We start from the raw sequence: 17,408 nt of genomic DNA, 5'->3' as shown, positions 1-17,408 counted from the left end.
AAAGAAAATTCAAGGAGAGGGTGTACAAAAATGGTCAGATGAATAATGCCATTGAGAAAATTCAAAACAAATCGAGACCTGATCTCTTTCAAGGACAGTCTCGCAAAAAGAAGCATTCTTGCGTTCTAACTACACGCTATTCAAAGTGCTCTGAACAAATTAAGGGAATCGTTCACAAACATTGGCACATTCTAAGATCCGATGACAGTATTGCTAATGTGTTTTCGGACCCTCCCTTGGTCGTATTCTCGCGGGGCAGAAATCTCAGAGATCAATTGGTAAACTCTGATTTACCATCCCTAAATATCCCTGCACAACGTCTATTTGCGCCTCTACCGGATGGAAACTACAAAACACCCCCAAACAGGGAAACCGATCCCAATCAAAGGTGGTATTACGTGCTCCACTAAGGCAGTTATTTATCTTATAACTTGTCCTTGTGGTAAAAATTATGTGGGTAAAACAAAGCGCAAATTAAAAGTACAAATCTCGGAGCATCGTAGCAGGTGCAAAAACTCGACATACCCAGTCGCGGCCCACTTTTTGGAAGGGAACCACTCGATTTCGTCCCTACTTAATACCGGCATCGAACTTGTCACCCTCCCTAGGAGAGGGGGTGACATCGACAACTTATTGTTAAAACGAGAGGCTGCCTGGATCTTTAAATTTAAAGACCCTTGCTCCCTTCGGTCTCAACGTAGACTTTGATTTGAAGCCATTCTTGTGATTATTGTGATTTTGCTATTCATTATAAATGTTTGTGGGCCTATGTAGCCAAGTTGTATCTATGATCGTATGCTATCTATTCATGTTTTTTGCATGTTCTGTTTATCTGTGAATTAACCAATGATATTAGGCCACACCTGGCCATGATTACAGACACCTGTGTGTGTCCTTTGACACTATATGAACTAGTGACCGGCAGTGTTTGTCATTATACCCTGATGAAGACTGCTTGTCTGTGGAAACGTTTATCAGGTTATTAAATTATTTGCATCTGAGCTCCTAGAGTGAGACTCTCCTTTTCTTTTTCAGGTCACAACTATAGTCAGGAAATACTCTGGTCTGTTACAGTCTATAGCTAGGGCCCAGAGTTGTTCCTGTTCAGGTCACAACTGTAGTTAGGAAACACAACAGTAGTAGATGTAGGCTAGTAGTGGATGTAGCGCGTTAATACATAAATAACCTCTGGTGCTATGGGAGAGAATCATGATCATCACCATCACAATCATCACCACCACCACAATTGCCACCATCATCACAATCACCACCACCATCACAATCATCACCAATGTCATCATCACCATCATCACCAATGTAACTTTTCATAGCACTTTTAGTTACATAAAGAATGTCAAAGCGATCTGGTATCTCACCTTACTGTCCTCTCTCTGGAAGGTGACCCTACGGGGTTCAGTGCATCTTCGGCTCAGCCGGTGCCCCATCTTGTCCTTCAGCAGGGAGGTGTAGCCCAGGTGTTCATAGATGGGGTTGGTGGTCATCTTGGCGATGTACTCTGCAGCCTTGGTCTCGATGTACAGGGTGATGAGGCCATCCGTCACCAGGTCGTGGACCGTCTCGAAGCGCTTCTCCCCCACAAAGTGCTTCCCGTCATAGAACAGTCTGTAGTTCAGGGTCTGGTGCCCAAACCTGGGGAGAGGGGGTAGAGTGAGTGGGTGGGTAGAGGGAGGGAGGGAGCCAGGGAGGGAGGGAAGGAAGGAAGGGAGAGTCTTTGACAAGGTGTGTATATTTAGTATGTAAATGTGTGTGTACTGTGTACGGTACCTTAAGGCCAAGGTGTTGGTCCCTGGCTGTCTCTGGCTCTCTCTGACGAGGTAAGCCCCCTCTGCTCCTCCCAGTAGCTCATCTGCATACTCTCTCGATAGCATGCCATGGAACCTTGAGAGAGCCACAAGTCTCCTGTCAATGCTGCCACAAGTCTCCTGTCAATGCTGCCACAAGTCTCCTGTCAATGCTGCCACAAGTCTCCTATCAATGCTGCCACAAGTCTCCTGTCAATGCTGCCACAAGTCTCCTGTCAATGCTGCCACAAGTCTCCTGTCAATGCTGCCACAAGTCTCCTGTCAATGCTGCCACAAGTCTCCTGTCAATACTGCCACAAGTCTCCTGTCAATGCTGCCACAGGATGTGCACACACACAAAGATGTGCACACACACACACACACACACACCTTCAACGCCCTAACCACATGTAAAGCTAGTCGTTAATGATAAATCACACAGCTAGAGCCAGTCTCCCCAGCAGCTGTATTAGAAAATGGATGAAAAGGATGACGATCAAAAAGGAAGTCCCTCTACTCACTCTCTGCCGTAATATCTGGGTCTGCTCTCCATCTGTAAAGCCAGAGGAGAGAGAGAAGATACATTGGCTGACAGAGAGATATCCAGTTGAAATGTCACTTCAATGGCTTGGCCAAGAGCTCTAACAACCTGTTTTGATTGAAGGATATGTGTTTCTATGTCCCTCTGTCTCTGTCAGAGTCCCTCTTTCTCTCTGTGTCTCTCTGCCTCTCTGTCTGTGTGTCTTTCTCTCATCTTGTATCTGTCTCTGTATCAGTCTGTCTCCCTCTCTCTGTTTCTGTCTCCCTCTCTCTGTGTCTGTCTCTCTCTGTCTCGGTCTCCCTCTCTCTGTGTCTGTCTCTGTATCAGTCTGTTTCCCTCTCTCTGTTTATGTCTCCCTCTCTCTCTGTGTGTCTGTCTCCCTCTGTTTCTGTGTCTGTCTGTCTCCCTCTCTCTCTGTGTCTGTCTGTCTCCCTCTCTCTCTGTGTCTGTCTGTCTCCCTTTCTCTCTGTGTCTGTCTGTCTCCCTCTCTCTCTGTGTCTGTCTGTCTCCCTCTCTCTCTGTGTCTGTCTGTCTCCCTCTCTCTCTGTGTCTGTCTGTCTCCCTCTCTCTGTGTCTGCCTCCCTCTCTGTGTCTGTCTGTGTCTCTGTCTCCCTCTCTCTGTGTCAGTCTCTGTGTCAGTCTCTCTCTGTGTCAGTCTCTCTCTGTGTCTGTCTGTCTCCCTCTCTCTGTGTCTGTGTCTCCCTCGCTCTGTGTCAGTCTGTCTCCCTCTCTCTGTGTCAGTCTGTCTCCCTCTCTCTGTGTCAGTCTGTCTCCCTCTCTCTGTGTCAGTCTGTCTCCCTCTCTCTGTGTCAGTCTTTCTCCCTCTCTCTGTGTCAGTCTGACTCCCTCTCTCTGTGTCAGTCTGTCTCCCTCTCTGTGTCAGTCTGTCTCCCTCTCTCTGTGTCTGTCTCTGTATCAGTCTGTTTCCCTCTCTCTGTTTCTGTCTCCCTATCTCTGTCTGTCTGTCTCCCTCTCTCTCTGTGTCTATCTGTCTCCCTCTCTCTCTGTGTCTGTCTGTCTCCCTCTCTCTCTGTGTCTGTCTCTGTATCAGTCTGTTTCCCTCTCTCTGTTTCTGTCTCCCTATCTCTGTCTGTCTGTCTCCCTCTCTCTCTGTGTCTGTCTGTCTCCCTCTCTCTCTGTGTCTGTCTGTCTCCCTCTCTCTCTGTGTGTCTGTCTCCCTCTCTCTCTGTGTGTCTGTCTCCCTCATTCTCTCTGTGTCTGTCTGTCTCCCTCTCTCTCTGTGTGTCTGTCTCCCTCTCTCTCTGTGTGTCTGTCTCCCTCTCTCTCTGTGTCTGTCTGTCTCCCTCTCTCTCTGTGTCTGTCTCTGTATCATTCTGTTTCCCTCTCTCTGTTTCTGTCTCCCTCTCTCTGTCTGTCTGTCTCCCTCTCTCTCTGTGTCTGTCTGTCTCCCTCTCTCTCTGTGTCTGTCTGTCTCCCTCTCTCTGTGTCTGTCTGTCTCCCTCTCTCTCTGTGTCTGTCTGTCTCCCTCTCTCTCTCTCTGTGTCTATCTGTCTCCCTCTCTCTCTCTGTCTGTCTGTCTCCCTCTCTCTCTCTCTGTGTCTGTCTGTCTCCCTCTCTCTCTGTGTCTGTATGTCTCCCTCTCTCTCTGTGTCTGTCTCTGTATCAGTCTGTTTCCCTCTCTCTGTTTCTGTCTCCCTATCTCTGTCTGTCTGTCTCCCTCTCTCTCTGTGTCTGTCTGTCTCCCTCTCTCTCTGTGTCTGTCTGTCTCCCTCTCTCTCTGTGTGTCTGTCTCCCTCTCTCTCTGTGTGTCTGTCTCCCTCTCTCTCTGTGTGTCTGTCTCCCTCTCTCTCTGTGTGTCTGTCTCCCTCTCTCTCTGTGTGTCTGTCTCCCTCTCTCTCTGTGTCTGTCTGTCTCCCTCTCTCTCTGTGTCTGTCTGTCTCCCTCTCTCTCTGTGTCTGTCTGTCTCCCTCTCTCTCTGTGTCTGTCTGTCTCCCTCTCTCTCTGTGTCTGTCTGTCTCCCTCTCTCTCTGTGTCTGTCTCTGTATCATTCTGTTTCCCTCTCTCTGTTTCTGTCTCCCTCTCTCTGTCTGTCTGTCTCCCTCTCTCTCTGTGTCTGTCTGTCTCCCTCTCTCTCTGTGTCTGTCTGTCTCCCTCTCTCTGTGTCAGTCTGTCTCCCTCTCTCTGTGTCAGTCTGTCTCCCTCTCTCTGTGTCAGTCTGTCTCCCTCTCTCTGTGTCAGTCTGTGTCTGTCTGTCTCCCTCTCTCTCTGTGTCTGTCTGTCTCCCTCTCTCTCTGTGTCTGTCTGTCTCCCTCTCTCTGTGTCTGTCTGTGTCTGTCTGCCTCCCTCTCTCTGTGTCTGTCTGTGTCTGTCTGCCTCCCTCTCTGTGTCTGTCTGTCTGTGTCTCTGTCTCCCTCTCTCTGTGTCTGTCTGTGTCTGTCTGCCTCTTTCTCTCTGTGTCTCTCTGCCTCTCTGTCTGTGTGTCTTTCTCTCATCTTGTATCTGTCTCTGTATCAGTCTGTCTCCCTCTCTCTGTTTCTGTCTCCCTCTCTCTGTGTCTGTCTCTCTCTGTCTCGGTCTCCCTCTCTCTGTGTCTGTCTCTGTATCAGTCTGTTTCCCTCTCTCTGTTTATGTCTCCCTCTCTCTCTGTGTGTCTGTCTCCCTCTGTTTCTGTGTCTGTCTGTCTCCCTCTCTCTCTGTGTCTGTCTGTCTCCCTCTCTCTCTGTGTCTGTCTGTCTCCCTTTCTCTCTGTGTCTGTCTGTCTCCCTCTCTCTCTGTGTCTGTCTGTCTCCCTCTCTCTCTGTGTCTGTCTGTCTCCCTCTCTCTCTGTGTCTGTCTGTCTCCCTTTCTCTCTGTGTCTGTCTGTCTCCCTCTCTCTCTGTGTCTGTCTGTCTCCCTCTCTCTGTGTCTGCCTCCCTCTCTGTGTCTGTCTGTGTCTCTGTCTCCCTCTCTCTGTGTCAGTCTCTGTGTCAGTCTCTCTCTGTGTCAGTCTCTCTCTGTGTCTGTCTGTCTCCCTCTCTCTGTGTCTGTGTCTCCCTCGCTCTGTGTCAGTCTGTCTCCCTCTCTCTGTGTCAGTCTGTCTCCCTCTCTCTGTGTCAGTCTGTCTCCCTCTCTCTGTGTCAGTCTGTCTCCCTCTCTCTGTGTCAGTCTTTCTCCCTCTCTCTGTGTCAGTCTGACTCCCTCTCTCTGTGTCAGTCTGTCTCCCTCTCTGTGTCAGTCTGTCTCCCTCTCTCTGTGTCAGTCTGTGTCTGTCTGCCTCCCTCTCTCTCTGTGTCTATCTGTCTCCCTCTCTCTCTGTGTCTGTCTGTCTCCCTCTCTCTCTGTGTCTGTCTCTGTATCAGTCTGTTTCCCTCTCTCTGTTTCTGTCTCCCTATCTCTGTCTGTCTGTCTCCCTCATTCTCTCTGTGTCTGTCTGTCTCCCTCTCTCTCTCTGTGTGTCTGTCTCCCTCTCTCTCTGTGTGTCTGTCTCCCTCTCTCTCTGTGTGTCTGTCTCCCTCTCTCTCTCTGTGTGTCTGTCTCCCTCTCTCTCTGTGTGTCTGTCTCCCTCTCTCTCTGTGTGTCTGTCTCCCTCTCTCTCTCTGTGTCTATCTGTCTCCCTCTCTCTCTCTGTGTCTGTCTGTCTCCCTCTCTCTCTCTGTGTCTGTCTGTCTCCCTCTCTCTCTGTGTCTGTATGTCTCCCTCTCTCTCTGTGTCTGTCTCTGTATCAGTCTGTTTCCCTCTCTCTGTTTCTGTCTGTCTCCCTCTCTCTCTGTGTCTGTCTGTCTCCCTCTCTCTCTGTGTGTCTGTCTCCCTCTCTCTCTGTGTGTCTGTCTCCCTCTCTCTCTGTGTGTCTGTCTCCCTCTCTCTCTGTGTGTCTGTCTCCCTCTCTCTCTGTGTGTCTGTCTCCCTCTCTCTCTGTGTCTGTCTGTCTCCCTCTCTCTCTGTGTCTGTCTGTCTCCCTCTCTCTCTGTGTCTGTCTGTCTCCCTCTCTCTCTGTGTCTGTCTGTCTCCCTCTCTCTCTGTGTCTGTCTGTCTCCCTCTCTCTCTGTGTCTGTCTCTGTATCATTCTGTTTCCCTCTCTCTGTTTCTGTCTCCCTCTCTCTGTCTGTCTGTCTCCCTCTCTCTCTGTGTCTGTCTGTCTCCCTCTCTCTCTGTGTCTGTCTGTCTCCCTCTCTCTGTGTCAGTCTGTCTCCCTCTCTCTGTGTCAGTCTGTCTCCCTCTCTGTGTCAGTCTGTCTCCCTCTCTCTGTGTCAGTCTGTGTCTGTCTGTCTCCCTCTCTCTCTGTGTCTGTCTGTCTCCCTCTCTCTCTGTGTCTGTCTGTCTCCCTCTCTCTCTGTGTCTGTCTGTCTCCCTCTCTCTGTGTCTGTCTGTGTCTGTCTGCCTCCCTCTCTCTGTGTCTGTCTGTGTCTGTCTGCCTCCCTCTCTGTGTCTGTCTGTCTGTGTCTCTGTCTCCCTCTCTCTGTGTCTGTCTGTGTCTGTCTGCCTCCCTCTCTCTGTGTCTGTCTGTCTCCCTCTCTCTGTGTCTGTCTGTCTCCCTCTCTCTGTGTCTGTCTGTCTCCCTCTCTCTGTGTCAGTCTCTCTCTGTGTCAGTCTCTCTCTGTGTCAGTCTCTCTCTGTGTCAGTCTGTCTCCCTCTCTCTGTGTCTGTGTCTCCCTCTCTCTGTGTCAGTCTGTCTCCCTCTCTCTGTGTCAGTCTGTCTCCCTCTCTCTGTGTCAGTCTGTCTCCCTCTCTCTGTGTCTGCCTGTCTCCCTCTCTCTGTGTCTGTCTGTCTCCCTCTCTCTGTGTCTGTCTGTCTCCCTCTCTCTCTGTGTCTGTCTGACTCCCTCTCTCTCTGTGTCTGTCTGTCTCCCTCTCTCTCTGTGTCTGTCTGTCTCCCTCTCTCTCTGTGTCTGTCTGTGTCTGTCTGCCTCCCTCTCTCTGTGTCTGTCTGTGTCTGTCTGCCTCCCTCTCTGTGTCTGTCTGTCTGTGTCTGTCTGTCTCCCTCTCTCTCTGTGTCTGTCTGTGTCTGTCTGCCTCCCTCTCTCTGTGTCTGTCTGTGTCTGTCTGCCTCCCTCTCTCTGTGTCTGTCTGTCTCCCTCTCTCTGTGTCTGTCTGTCTCCCTCTCTCTGTGTCTGTCTGTGTCTGTCTGTCTCTCTCTCTCTCTGTGTCTGTCTGTCTCCCTCTCTCTGTGTCAGTCTCTCTCTGTGTCAGTCTGTCTCCCTCTCTCTGTGTCTGTGTCTCCCTCTCTCTGTGTCAGTCTGTCTCCCTCTCTCTGTGTCAGTCTGTCTCCCTCTCTCTGTGTCAGTCTGTCTCCCTCTCTCTGTGTCAGTCTGTCTCCCTCTCTCTGTGTCAGTCTGTCTCCCTCTCTCTGTGTCAGTCTGTCTCCCTCTCTCTGTGTCAGTCTGTCTCCCTCTCTGTGTCAGTCTGTGTCTGTCTGCCTCCCTCTCTCTCTCTCTGTGTCTGTCTGTCTCCCTCTCTCTCTGTGTCTGTCTGTCTCCCTCTCTCTCTGTGTCTGTCTGTCTCCCTATCTCTGTGTCTGTCTGCCTCCCTCTCTCTGTGTCTGTCTGTGTCTGTCTGCCTCCCTCTCTGTGTCTGTCTGTCTGTGTCTCTGTCTCCCTCTCTCTGTGTCGGTCTGTCTCCCTCTCTCTGTGTCAGTCTCTCTCTGTGTCAGTCTCTCTCTGTGTCAGTCTGTCTCCCTCTCTCTGTGTCTGTGTCTCCCTCTCTCTGTGTCAGTCTGTCTCCCTCTCTCTGTGTCAGTCTGTCTCCCTCTCTCTGTGTCAGTCTGTCTCCCTCTCTCTGTGTCAGTCTGTCTCCCTCTCTGTGTCAGTCTGTGTCTGTCTGCCTCCCTCTCTGTGTCAGTCTGTGTCTGTCTGCCTCCCTCTCTGTGTCTATCTGTGTCTCTGTCTCCCTCTCTCTGTGTCTGTCTGTCTCCCTCTCCCTGTGTCTGTCTGTCTCCCTGTGTCAGTCTCTCCCTGTGTCAGTCTCTCTCTGTGTCAGTCTCTCTCTGTGTCAGTCTCTCTCTGTGTCAGTCTCTCTCTGTGTCAGTCTGTCTCCCTCTCTCTGTGTCAGTCTGTCTCCCTCTTTCTGTGTCAGTCTGTCTCCCTCTCTCTGTGTCAGTCTGTCTCCCTCTCTCTGTGTCTGTCTGCCTCCCTCTCTGTGTCTATCTGTGTCTCTGTCTCCCTCTCTCTGTGTCTGTCTGTCTCCCTCTCCCTGTGTCTGTCTGTCTCCCTCTCCCTGTGTCAGTCTCTCCCTGTGTCAGTCTCTCTCTGTGTCAGTCTCTCTCTGTGTCTGTCTGTCTCCCTCTCTCTGTGTCTGTCTGTCTCCCTCTCTCTGTGTCTGTCTGTCTCCCTCTCTATGTGTCTGTCTGTCTCCCTCTCTCTGTGTCTGTCTGTCTCCCTCTCTCTGTGTCTGTCTGTCTCCCTCTCTCTGTCTGTCTGTCTCCCTCTCTCTGTGTCAGTCTCTCTCTGTGTCAGTCTCTCTCTGTGTCAGTCTCTCTCTGTGTGTCTGTGTCTCCCTCTGACTAAGCAACTCCGTCTCTAATCCTGCCAATTGCCTAACCTCTTTTTATCACAACAGAGCAGGCATCCTATCAGAAAATAATGTGGTCTATATGGTTGCCCCCCTGATTCTGAGAAGTGCACACTTTGGGAGAAGGGTCGAGAATGGTGGTGTATCTTACAGTGCCTTCGGAAAGTATTCAGACCCCTTCCCTTTTTCCACATTTTGTTACGTTACAGCCTTATTCTAAAATGTATTAAATATTATTTTTTCTCATCAATCTACACACAATACCCCATAATGACAAAGCGAAAACAGAAATACCTTATTTACATAAGTATTCAGACCCTTTGCTATGAGTCTCGAAATTGAGCTCAGGTGCATCCTGTTTCCATTGATCATCCTTAAGATGTTTCTACAACTTGATTGGAGTCCACCTGTGGTAAATTCAATTGATTGGACATGATTTGGAAAGGCACACACCTGTCTACATAAGGTCCCACAGTTGGCAGTGCATGTCAGAGCAAAAACCATGAGGTCGAAGGAATTGTCCGTAGAGCTCCGAGATAGGATTGTGTCGAGGCACAGATCTGGGAAAGGGTACCAAAATGTCTGCAGCATTGAAGGTCCCCAAGAACACAGTGTCCTCCACCATTCTTAAATGGAAGAAGTTTGGAACCACCAAGACTCTTCCTAGAGCTGGCTGCCCGGCCAAACTGAGCAATCGTGGAGAAGGGCCTTGGTCAGGGAGGTGACCAAGAACCCAATTGTCACTCTGACAGAGCTCCAGAGTTCCTCTGTGGAGATGGGAGAACCTTCCAGAAGCACAACTATCTCTGCAGCACTCCACCAATCAGGCCTTTATGGTAGTGGCCAGACGGAAGCCACTCCTCAGTAAAAGGCACATGACAGGCCGATGGAGTTCGCCAAAAGGCACCTAAAGGACTCTCAGATCATGAGAGACAAGATTCTCTGGTCTGATGAAACCAAGATTGAACTCTTTGACCTGAATGTCTGGAGGAAACCTGGCACCATCCCTATGGTGAAGCATGGTGGTGGCGGCATCATGCTGTGGGGATGTTATTCAGCGGCAGGGACTGGATCGAGGGAAAGATGACCGGAGCGAAGTACAGAGAGATCCTTGATGATAACCTGCTCCAGAGCGCTCAGCCAAGACAATGCAATGTCCTTGAGTGGCCCAGCCAGAGCCCGGACTTGAACCCGATCGAACATCTCTAGATGGACATGAAAATAGCTGTGCAGCGATGCTCTCCATCCAACCTGACAGAGCTTGAGAGGATCTGCAGAGAAGAATGGGAGAAACTCCCCAAATACAGGTGTGCCAAGCTTGTAGCGTCATAGCCAAGAAGACTCGAGGCTGTAATCACTGCCAAAGGTGTTTCAACAAAGTACTGAGTAAAGGGCCTGAATACTTATTTAAATGTGATATTTCAATTGTTGTTTTCTTTATACATTTGCAAACATTTCTAAAAACCTGTTTTTTCTTTGTCATTATGGGGTATTGTGTATAGATTGATAACATTTTTTACAATCCATTTTAGAATAAGGCTGTAACGTAACAAAATGTGGAAAAAGTCAAGGGGTCTGAATACTTTCCGAATGCACTGTATATTGTTAAGTGATATACAGTACTGACCCCCTGAGGGCAGGTGATCCTCTTGGGCCGAGGAGCTTCCTGCTGGAGCTGGTACACTGTAAGTGACAAACATGGACTGTCAGGTAAAAAGCATAGTATTCAGTATTAGAATGGCTGCACTGCTGAGGCCACAATATGTATAGATATGTATATGTATAGATATGTACAGTGAGGGAAAAAAGTATTTGATCCCCTGCTGATTTTGTACGTTTGCCCACTGACAAAGAAATTATCAGTCTATAATTTTAATGGTAGGTTTATTTGAACAGAATAACAAAAAAATCCATAAAAACGCATGTCAAAAAAGTTATGAATTGATTTGCATTTTAATGAGGGAAATAAGTATTTGACCCCTCTGCAAAACATCACTTAGTACTTGGTGGCAAAACCCTTGTTGGCAATCACAGAGGTCAGACGTTTCTTGTAGTTGGTCACCAGGTTTGCACACATCTCAGGAGGGATTTTGTCCCACTCCTCTTTGCAGATCTTCTCCAAGTCATTAAGGTTTCGAGGCTGACATTTGGCAACTCGAACCTTCAGCTCCCTCCACAGATTTTCTATGGGATTAAGTTCTGGAGACTGGCTAGGCCACTCCAGGACCTTAATGTGCTTCTTCTTGAGCCACTGCTTTGTTGCCTTGGCCGTGTGTTTTGGGTCATTGTCATGCTGGAATACCCATCCACGGCCCATTTTCAATGCCCTGGCTGAGGGAAGGAGGTTCTCACCCAAGATTTGACGGTACATGGCCCCGTCCATCGTCCCTTTGATGCAGTGAAGTTATCCTGTCCCCTTAGCAGAAAAACACCCCCAAAGCTTGTTTCCACCTCCATGTTTGACGGTGGGGATGGTGTTCTTGGGGTCATAGGCAGCATTCCTCCTCCTCCAAACACGGCGAGTTGAGTTGATGCCAAAGAGCTCGATTTTGGTCTCATCTGACCACAACACTTTCACCCAGTTCTCCTCTGAATCATTCAGATGTTCATTGGAAAACTTCAGACGGCCCTGTATATGTGCTTTCTTGAGCAGGGGGACCTTGCGGGCACTGCAGGATTTCAGTCCTTCACGGTGTAATGTGTTACCAATTGTTTTCTTGGTGACTATGGTCCCAGCTGCCTTGAGATCATTGACAAGATCCTCCCGTGTAGTTCTGGGCTGATTCCTCACCGTTCTCATGATCATTGCAACTCCACGAGGTGAGTTCTTGCATGGAGCCCCAGGCCGAGGGAGATTGACAGTTATTTTGTGTTTCTTCCATTTGCGAATAATCACACCAACTGTTGTCACCTTCTCACCAGCTGCTTGGCGATGGTCTTGTAGCCCATTCCAGCCTTGTGTAGGTCTACAATCTTGTCCCTGACATCCTTGGAGAGCTCTTTGGTCTTGGCCATGGTGGAGAGTTTGGAATCTGATTGATTGATTGCTTCTGTGGACAGGTGTCTTTTATACAGGTAACAAGCTGAGATTAGGAGCACTCCCTTTAAGAGTGTGCTCCTAATCTCAGCTCGTTACCTGTATAAAAGACACCTGGGAGCCAGAAATCTTTCTGATTGAGAGGGGGTCAAATACTTATTTCCCTCATTAAAATACAAATCAATTTATAACATTTTTGACATGCGTTTTTCAGGATTTTGTTGTTGTTATTCTGTCTCTCACTGTTCAAATAAACCTACCATTAAAATTATAGACTGATCATTTCTTTGTCACTGGGCAAATGTACAAAATCAGCAGGGGATCAAATACTTTTTCCCCCTCACTGTATATGTATAGATATGTATATGTACGCTTATTGAGTTATGCAGCCTTAAGGCCTCAACACAGTCTACGGAAACTAAGCCGACGGAGGTCCGTTTGCGTCGCGTTCCGAAAATTCAGACGCACAAACAGACCTCCTTCTGCTCCTTTTGCGTAGACCCCTTTACACACACACACACACACACACACACACACACTAATTCATGCATTACTTCCCTATGGGACAATAAAGATTAGTAATGTATTCATTCATGCACTGTATGGGGTTATCAGCTGGACACTGTTAGCTAAGGACATACAGTAACACTACAGTACAGCCATCACCAATGTATTCATCTCCTTTAAATCCTATTTTCACTCCACAGCTAACAGGCTGGTCCAGCTTATCTTTCTCCAATTTTGTGCACTAACTTGTTTACATCCCTGTGAGTGAACATTCCTCCTTTGCCAAGATAACCCATCCACCTGACAAGTTATTTGCCTTGCGCTATATGCTCAAGCAGATGTCTAATCATTTATTTGAGTTACACAGTTATTAATAACAACCCAATGCACACCTCTTGCAACTCCCTGTCACATGCATAACATTATTTTTAACCATGGAACATGTTTGCGTGTAGTGGTCCCAGCAGGACTTGGAAGGGGCACTAGATTCTGAGGAGTTAAACTTCCTAACGGACAGTTAGAAGGTTATAGTTGCTCTAATATTGGATATGCAGCATACACAGTCTCTGTATGGCCCCTGACAGTATGGTTCAAAGACGGCTGGCTCACTTGTTGCCTAACTCCGAGCAAAGTCAACAAGGAACAGTAGGAACACCAGGAGCCATTAGAGAAGTCGAAGATATCCATGGGCTGATCTCTCTCAGTGGTTTATATGACAGGTCCCGTTTATCACCAAACCCTATGTGTGAATGTCAATGGATATTTCACAGAGGGCTGCATCCCAAATGGCACCCTATTCCCTATGTAGTGCACTACTTTTGATCAGGGACCATAGGGCCCATAGTATGCTAGGGCCCATAGGATGCTAACAGTGTCTATTAATCCTAGTACTGGGACACAATGGGGAGACACAGGATGCATCCCAAATGGCACCCTATTCCCTATGTACTGCACTACATTTGACCAGAGCCCAGAACTACAGTACATAGGGAATAGGGTATAGGGTTTAATTTAGGATGCAACCAAAGTAACCCAGTGACACACGTAGCAGCAGCGCTGAGGCGAGCTGCCATCATGGATTAAGTGTGCTTAAAGAGTTTTGGGTGTAAATCAGCGAAACTGTTGAAAATGGAATGGAGATGAAACGTGTAGTGGAGTGACATGAATCACATCAAATGCTTAAGCCTGCGACAGTTGAATATATCTGAGCTGAGCTGGGCACACTAGGCACATTGTCTGTGGTAATGTACCTATTCTGTAGGGCATTACTGTAGACATAGAGATTACACTATACTTATGTCATGCAATAAGAATGTGTATGACACTAAGAGTGTATCCCAAATGACACCCTATTCCCTACATAGTGCACTACTTTTTTTATAACACAGCTTTATTGGTGAAGAACACAAAATTATACATGGTTACATATTTAGTGCGAAAGTAATGCACTAAATAGAGAACAGTAATGCACTAATTAGGGAACAGGGTGCCATTTGGGGACGCATCCTAAGAATGGTGGACGATGCAGGATTAGAAGAAAGACAAGAGTGTTGTTGCCGAGAACTCTTTCCTCTGTGTAATGTAACACAGCATTGGGAGTCGTGCTGTTTCCTCATTGTGATGTAACACAGCATTGGGAGTAGTGTTGTTGTGTAAAAGGTTAAGTCTCTGCACTGAATCTTCCCCACAACAGACTTTCCATGCGGGAGAAGGCAGACTCCTGACTTTGAGTTTTTGTTTTAGTCAGGACAACTCACATCAACCAGCAAGACCTGGACTTCTTCCACGGATACATGGACACACACACACACACACACACACACACACAGGATATCTTCCACGAACATGACGAAGACATAGTGAGCTCTAAAAATATCTCTCAGCCGGCGTTAGAAGAGAGAAGATTGGAGAGGAGAGAGAACTAACATAACAAGAAGCTGTGCTGAAGCATGGAGCATCCCAAGAAGCCTCACTGTACACACTAACTGTAATAACAGATGAAAGTATTTATGCTTTAATATCCTGATATGATCACATAAAGAGTCCTTTGTAGTGACATGCAGCAGCCTGGTGGCCATGATGACTAGGGTTCTAGCGTTCCACATTCCTCATCAACAACCAATGACTTCACACTGGATAAACAGTACTTTAGATACTTACAGTAAGACTTCCATATGGGCGGTTGGTAATCCTCAGGATCTGAAACAACAACACAGGAGGTGGGTCAGTGGTCAGAGAGAGAGAGAGAGAGAGGGGGGGGGAGAGACAGACAGAGACCCACAAAAACAAATCCAATTTTGATAAACTCCCATATCTATTAGGTGAAATACCAGTGTGCCATCACAGCAGCAAGATTTGTGACCTGTTGCCATAAGAAAAGGGAAACCAGTGAAGAACAAACACCATTGTAAATACAACCTATATTTATGTTTATTTATTTTCCTTTTTGTACTTTAACTATTTGCACATCATTACAACACTGTATATAGACATAATATGACATTTGAAATGTCTTTATTCTTTTGGAACTTGTGAGTGTAATGTTTACTGTTCATTTTTTATTGTTTATTTCACTTTTATTCATCCATTTCACTTGCTTTGACAATGTAAACATGTTTCCCATGCCAATAAAGCCCTTAAATTGAATTGAATGGAGAGAGAGAGCGAGAGAGACAGACAGAGCGAGAGAGAGCGAGAGAAAGAGACAGACCGAGAGAGCGAGAGAAAGAGACAGAGAGAGCAAGAGAGAGAGAGCGAGAGAAAGAGAGTGAGTGTTCAGAACTAGAAAGACGGGAGTTAGAAGGGTAAAGGGTTAGAAAACAGGCATGTATTCTTTGTTTCTTGGGTGAATTGTCAAATCTCTCATGTCTCTCTGTGGCCCAGTTACATTCACTCTGAATGGATTATGAACTCATCGTCACCATGGTTATTTCATAGTTGTTTATGTCTCAGTCATAATTATACACAGGGTTTATTCACACTGTGAAGCCTCATGAGATACTCATTGCTCAGTGAGTGAATACAGTTTCATTAAGTCCCCCTGCTTCAAGGAAAATCAATACACATGTCCACCTTATTATTTTAGTTAACAGTAGTGCACTATGTAGGGAATAGGATGCCATTTGGGATGCAGACAAGGTTGCCAGTCAACAGATCTATAATACCTGGTGCAGCCCAGGGATATGTCCCTTCTTCACAGATAGATCCATCTTTATAAACACCTTTCAAGGCTAGCATTATGCCATGATGATGATACACAGTATTCATTACCAAAGAAGGGCAAAACAAATTAGAAAACGTGGAAATGCAATTTCCAGCCCAACACCCATGGGATCCGCTGTATCCTAAGGGGAAATGTGCTACTTTAATTGCATCGACGGTTGAGGTTTGTGTTTAATGCAGAATAATGTAACCACAATTTCTTATTCCTGTACTCTCTCATCATGCCCACAGTGTTCCCTTGGTAATGCATAAGTTGGTCCAACTTCCTCCTGCATAATATACTACCTACTATATGCTCCGTAAGTACCTTCACATAGTCATGTTGTACTGTTACAGTATATAGGCAGATCTAATGAATTAGTATGGCTATACTATGGATCTTAGGCTGGCAAGGCTGTGCATGACAACTATTCCAGAAACGTAGAGACCTACTGTGGGGCTAAGTCCTCTACTATCTTACAGACGCTTAGCAAGGTATCATTGTGTAAACGTAGCTAATAATATTGAAGCAGGTGGAATGATGGAACGTGGCATTAATGCATCACAAGGCTCACATATCTCTCTGCTGTTCCCGGTGGAAGGATGTCACTGACAGCTGGAGTAATTGCATGTGTGAACAATGAATCACATTAAGTTAGAAGAGACACTGACTTCATTTAAAACACCCAGGGACATCAGTCAAGGGATCAATATGCCGACCCACTGTTCACCCCCAGGGGACGGGCTGCACGCTAACTACTGACTACCCTAGGGCTACCACAGGCACACCTGAGAGAGTCAAGAAGAGCTCTCTCTCTCTCTCTGTCCTAAATGGCACCCTATTCACTTTACAGTGCATTATATTTATAGTCAACATAGGGGCACTGGTCAAAAGTAGTGCACTATAAAAGGAAGTAGGGTGCTATTTAGGACACAACCACTAAACTCACTGGCAGACCAGACCTGCCTACTGTAATACAGTCACTTGCAGAGAGCGGGGCTCTGAGGAACCAACCAGACAATGACAACTCACAGTAAGTTTTGTCTGAGTGAGTGACCGGTCCACTGGATCACTATGTTAACCACACTCTGACTGTTTTGTTGTCATCATTGGCAATTTCCATACAGCCACTTTCATGTGAGAGCTTTGAGGTGCGTACTCAAATCAAATCAAATTTTATTGGCCACATGCGCCGAATACAACAGGTGCAGACATTACAGTGAAATGCTTACTTACAGCCCTTAACCAACAGTGCATTTATTTTTTATAAAAAATAACAGTAGGGATAACAGTAGGGAGGCTATATATACAGGGGGGTACTGGTGCAGAGTCAATGTGCGGGGGCACCGGCTAGTTGAAGTAATATGTACATGTGGGTAGAGTTGAAGTGACTATGCATTAATCATTAACAGAGTAGCAGCAGCGTAAAAAGATGGGGTGGGGGGGGCAGTGCAAATAGTCCGGGTAGCCATGATTAGCTGTTCAGGAGTCTTATGGCTTGGGGGTAGAAGCTGTTGAGAAGTCTTTTGGACCTAGACTTGGCACTCCGGTACCGCTTGCCGTGCGGTAGCAGAGAGAACAGTCTATGACTAGGGTGGCTGGAGTCTTTGACAATTTTGAGGGCCTTCCTCTGACACCGCCTGGTATAGAGGTCCTGGATGGCAGGAAGCTTGGCCCCAGTGATGTACTGGGCCGTACGCACTACCCTCTGTAGTGCCTTGCGGTCGGAGGCCAAGCAGTTGCCATACCAGGCCGTGATGCAACCAGTCAGGATGCTCTCGATGGTGCAGCTGTAGAATTTGTAAGGATCTGAGGACCCATGCCAAATCTTTTCAGTCTCCTGAGGGGGAATAGGCTTTGTCGTGCCCTCTTCAC

General features: G+C 47.4%; 1 protein-coding gene across 1 annotated transcript in view; it reads right to left on the bottom strand.

Annotated features, from left to right (window-relative positions):
* LOC311118490 (beta-chimaerin-like) overlaps positions 1 to 17,408 on the bottom strand; it is a 45,706-nt gene that overhangs the window by 18,335 nt on the left and 9,963 nt on the right. Inside the window, exons 2-6 of the mRNA XM_084157635.1 lie at positions 14,492 to 14,530; positions 10,415 to 10,470; positions 2,324 to 2,355; positions 1,786 to 1,899; positions 1,377 to 1,650 (exon numbers count right to left, since the gene is read on the bottom strand). Of these exons, the coding sequence (XP_084013761.1) occupies positions 1,377 to 1,650; positions 1,786 to 1,899; positions 2,324 to 2,355; positions 10,415 to 10,470; positions 14,492 to 14,530 (515 nt within the window). The remainder of the gene's footprint in view (positions 1 to 1,376; positions 1,651 to 1,785; positions 1,900 to 2,323; positions 2,356 to 10,414; positions 10,471 to 14,491; positions 14,531 to 17,408) is intronic.

The sequence above is a fragment of the Coregonus lavaretus genome (assembly GCF_964263955.1).
Source record: "Coregonus lavaretus genome assembly, chromosome: 3".
In the NCBI taxonomy this organism is placed as follows: Eukaryota; Metazoa; Chordata; class Actinopteri; order Salmoniformes; family Salmonidae; genus Coregonus; species Coregonus lavaretus.
The sequence above is the reverse complement of the archived record's forward strand: the minus strand, read 5'-3'. Positions and strand labels throughout refer to the sequence as shown.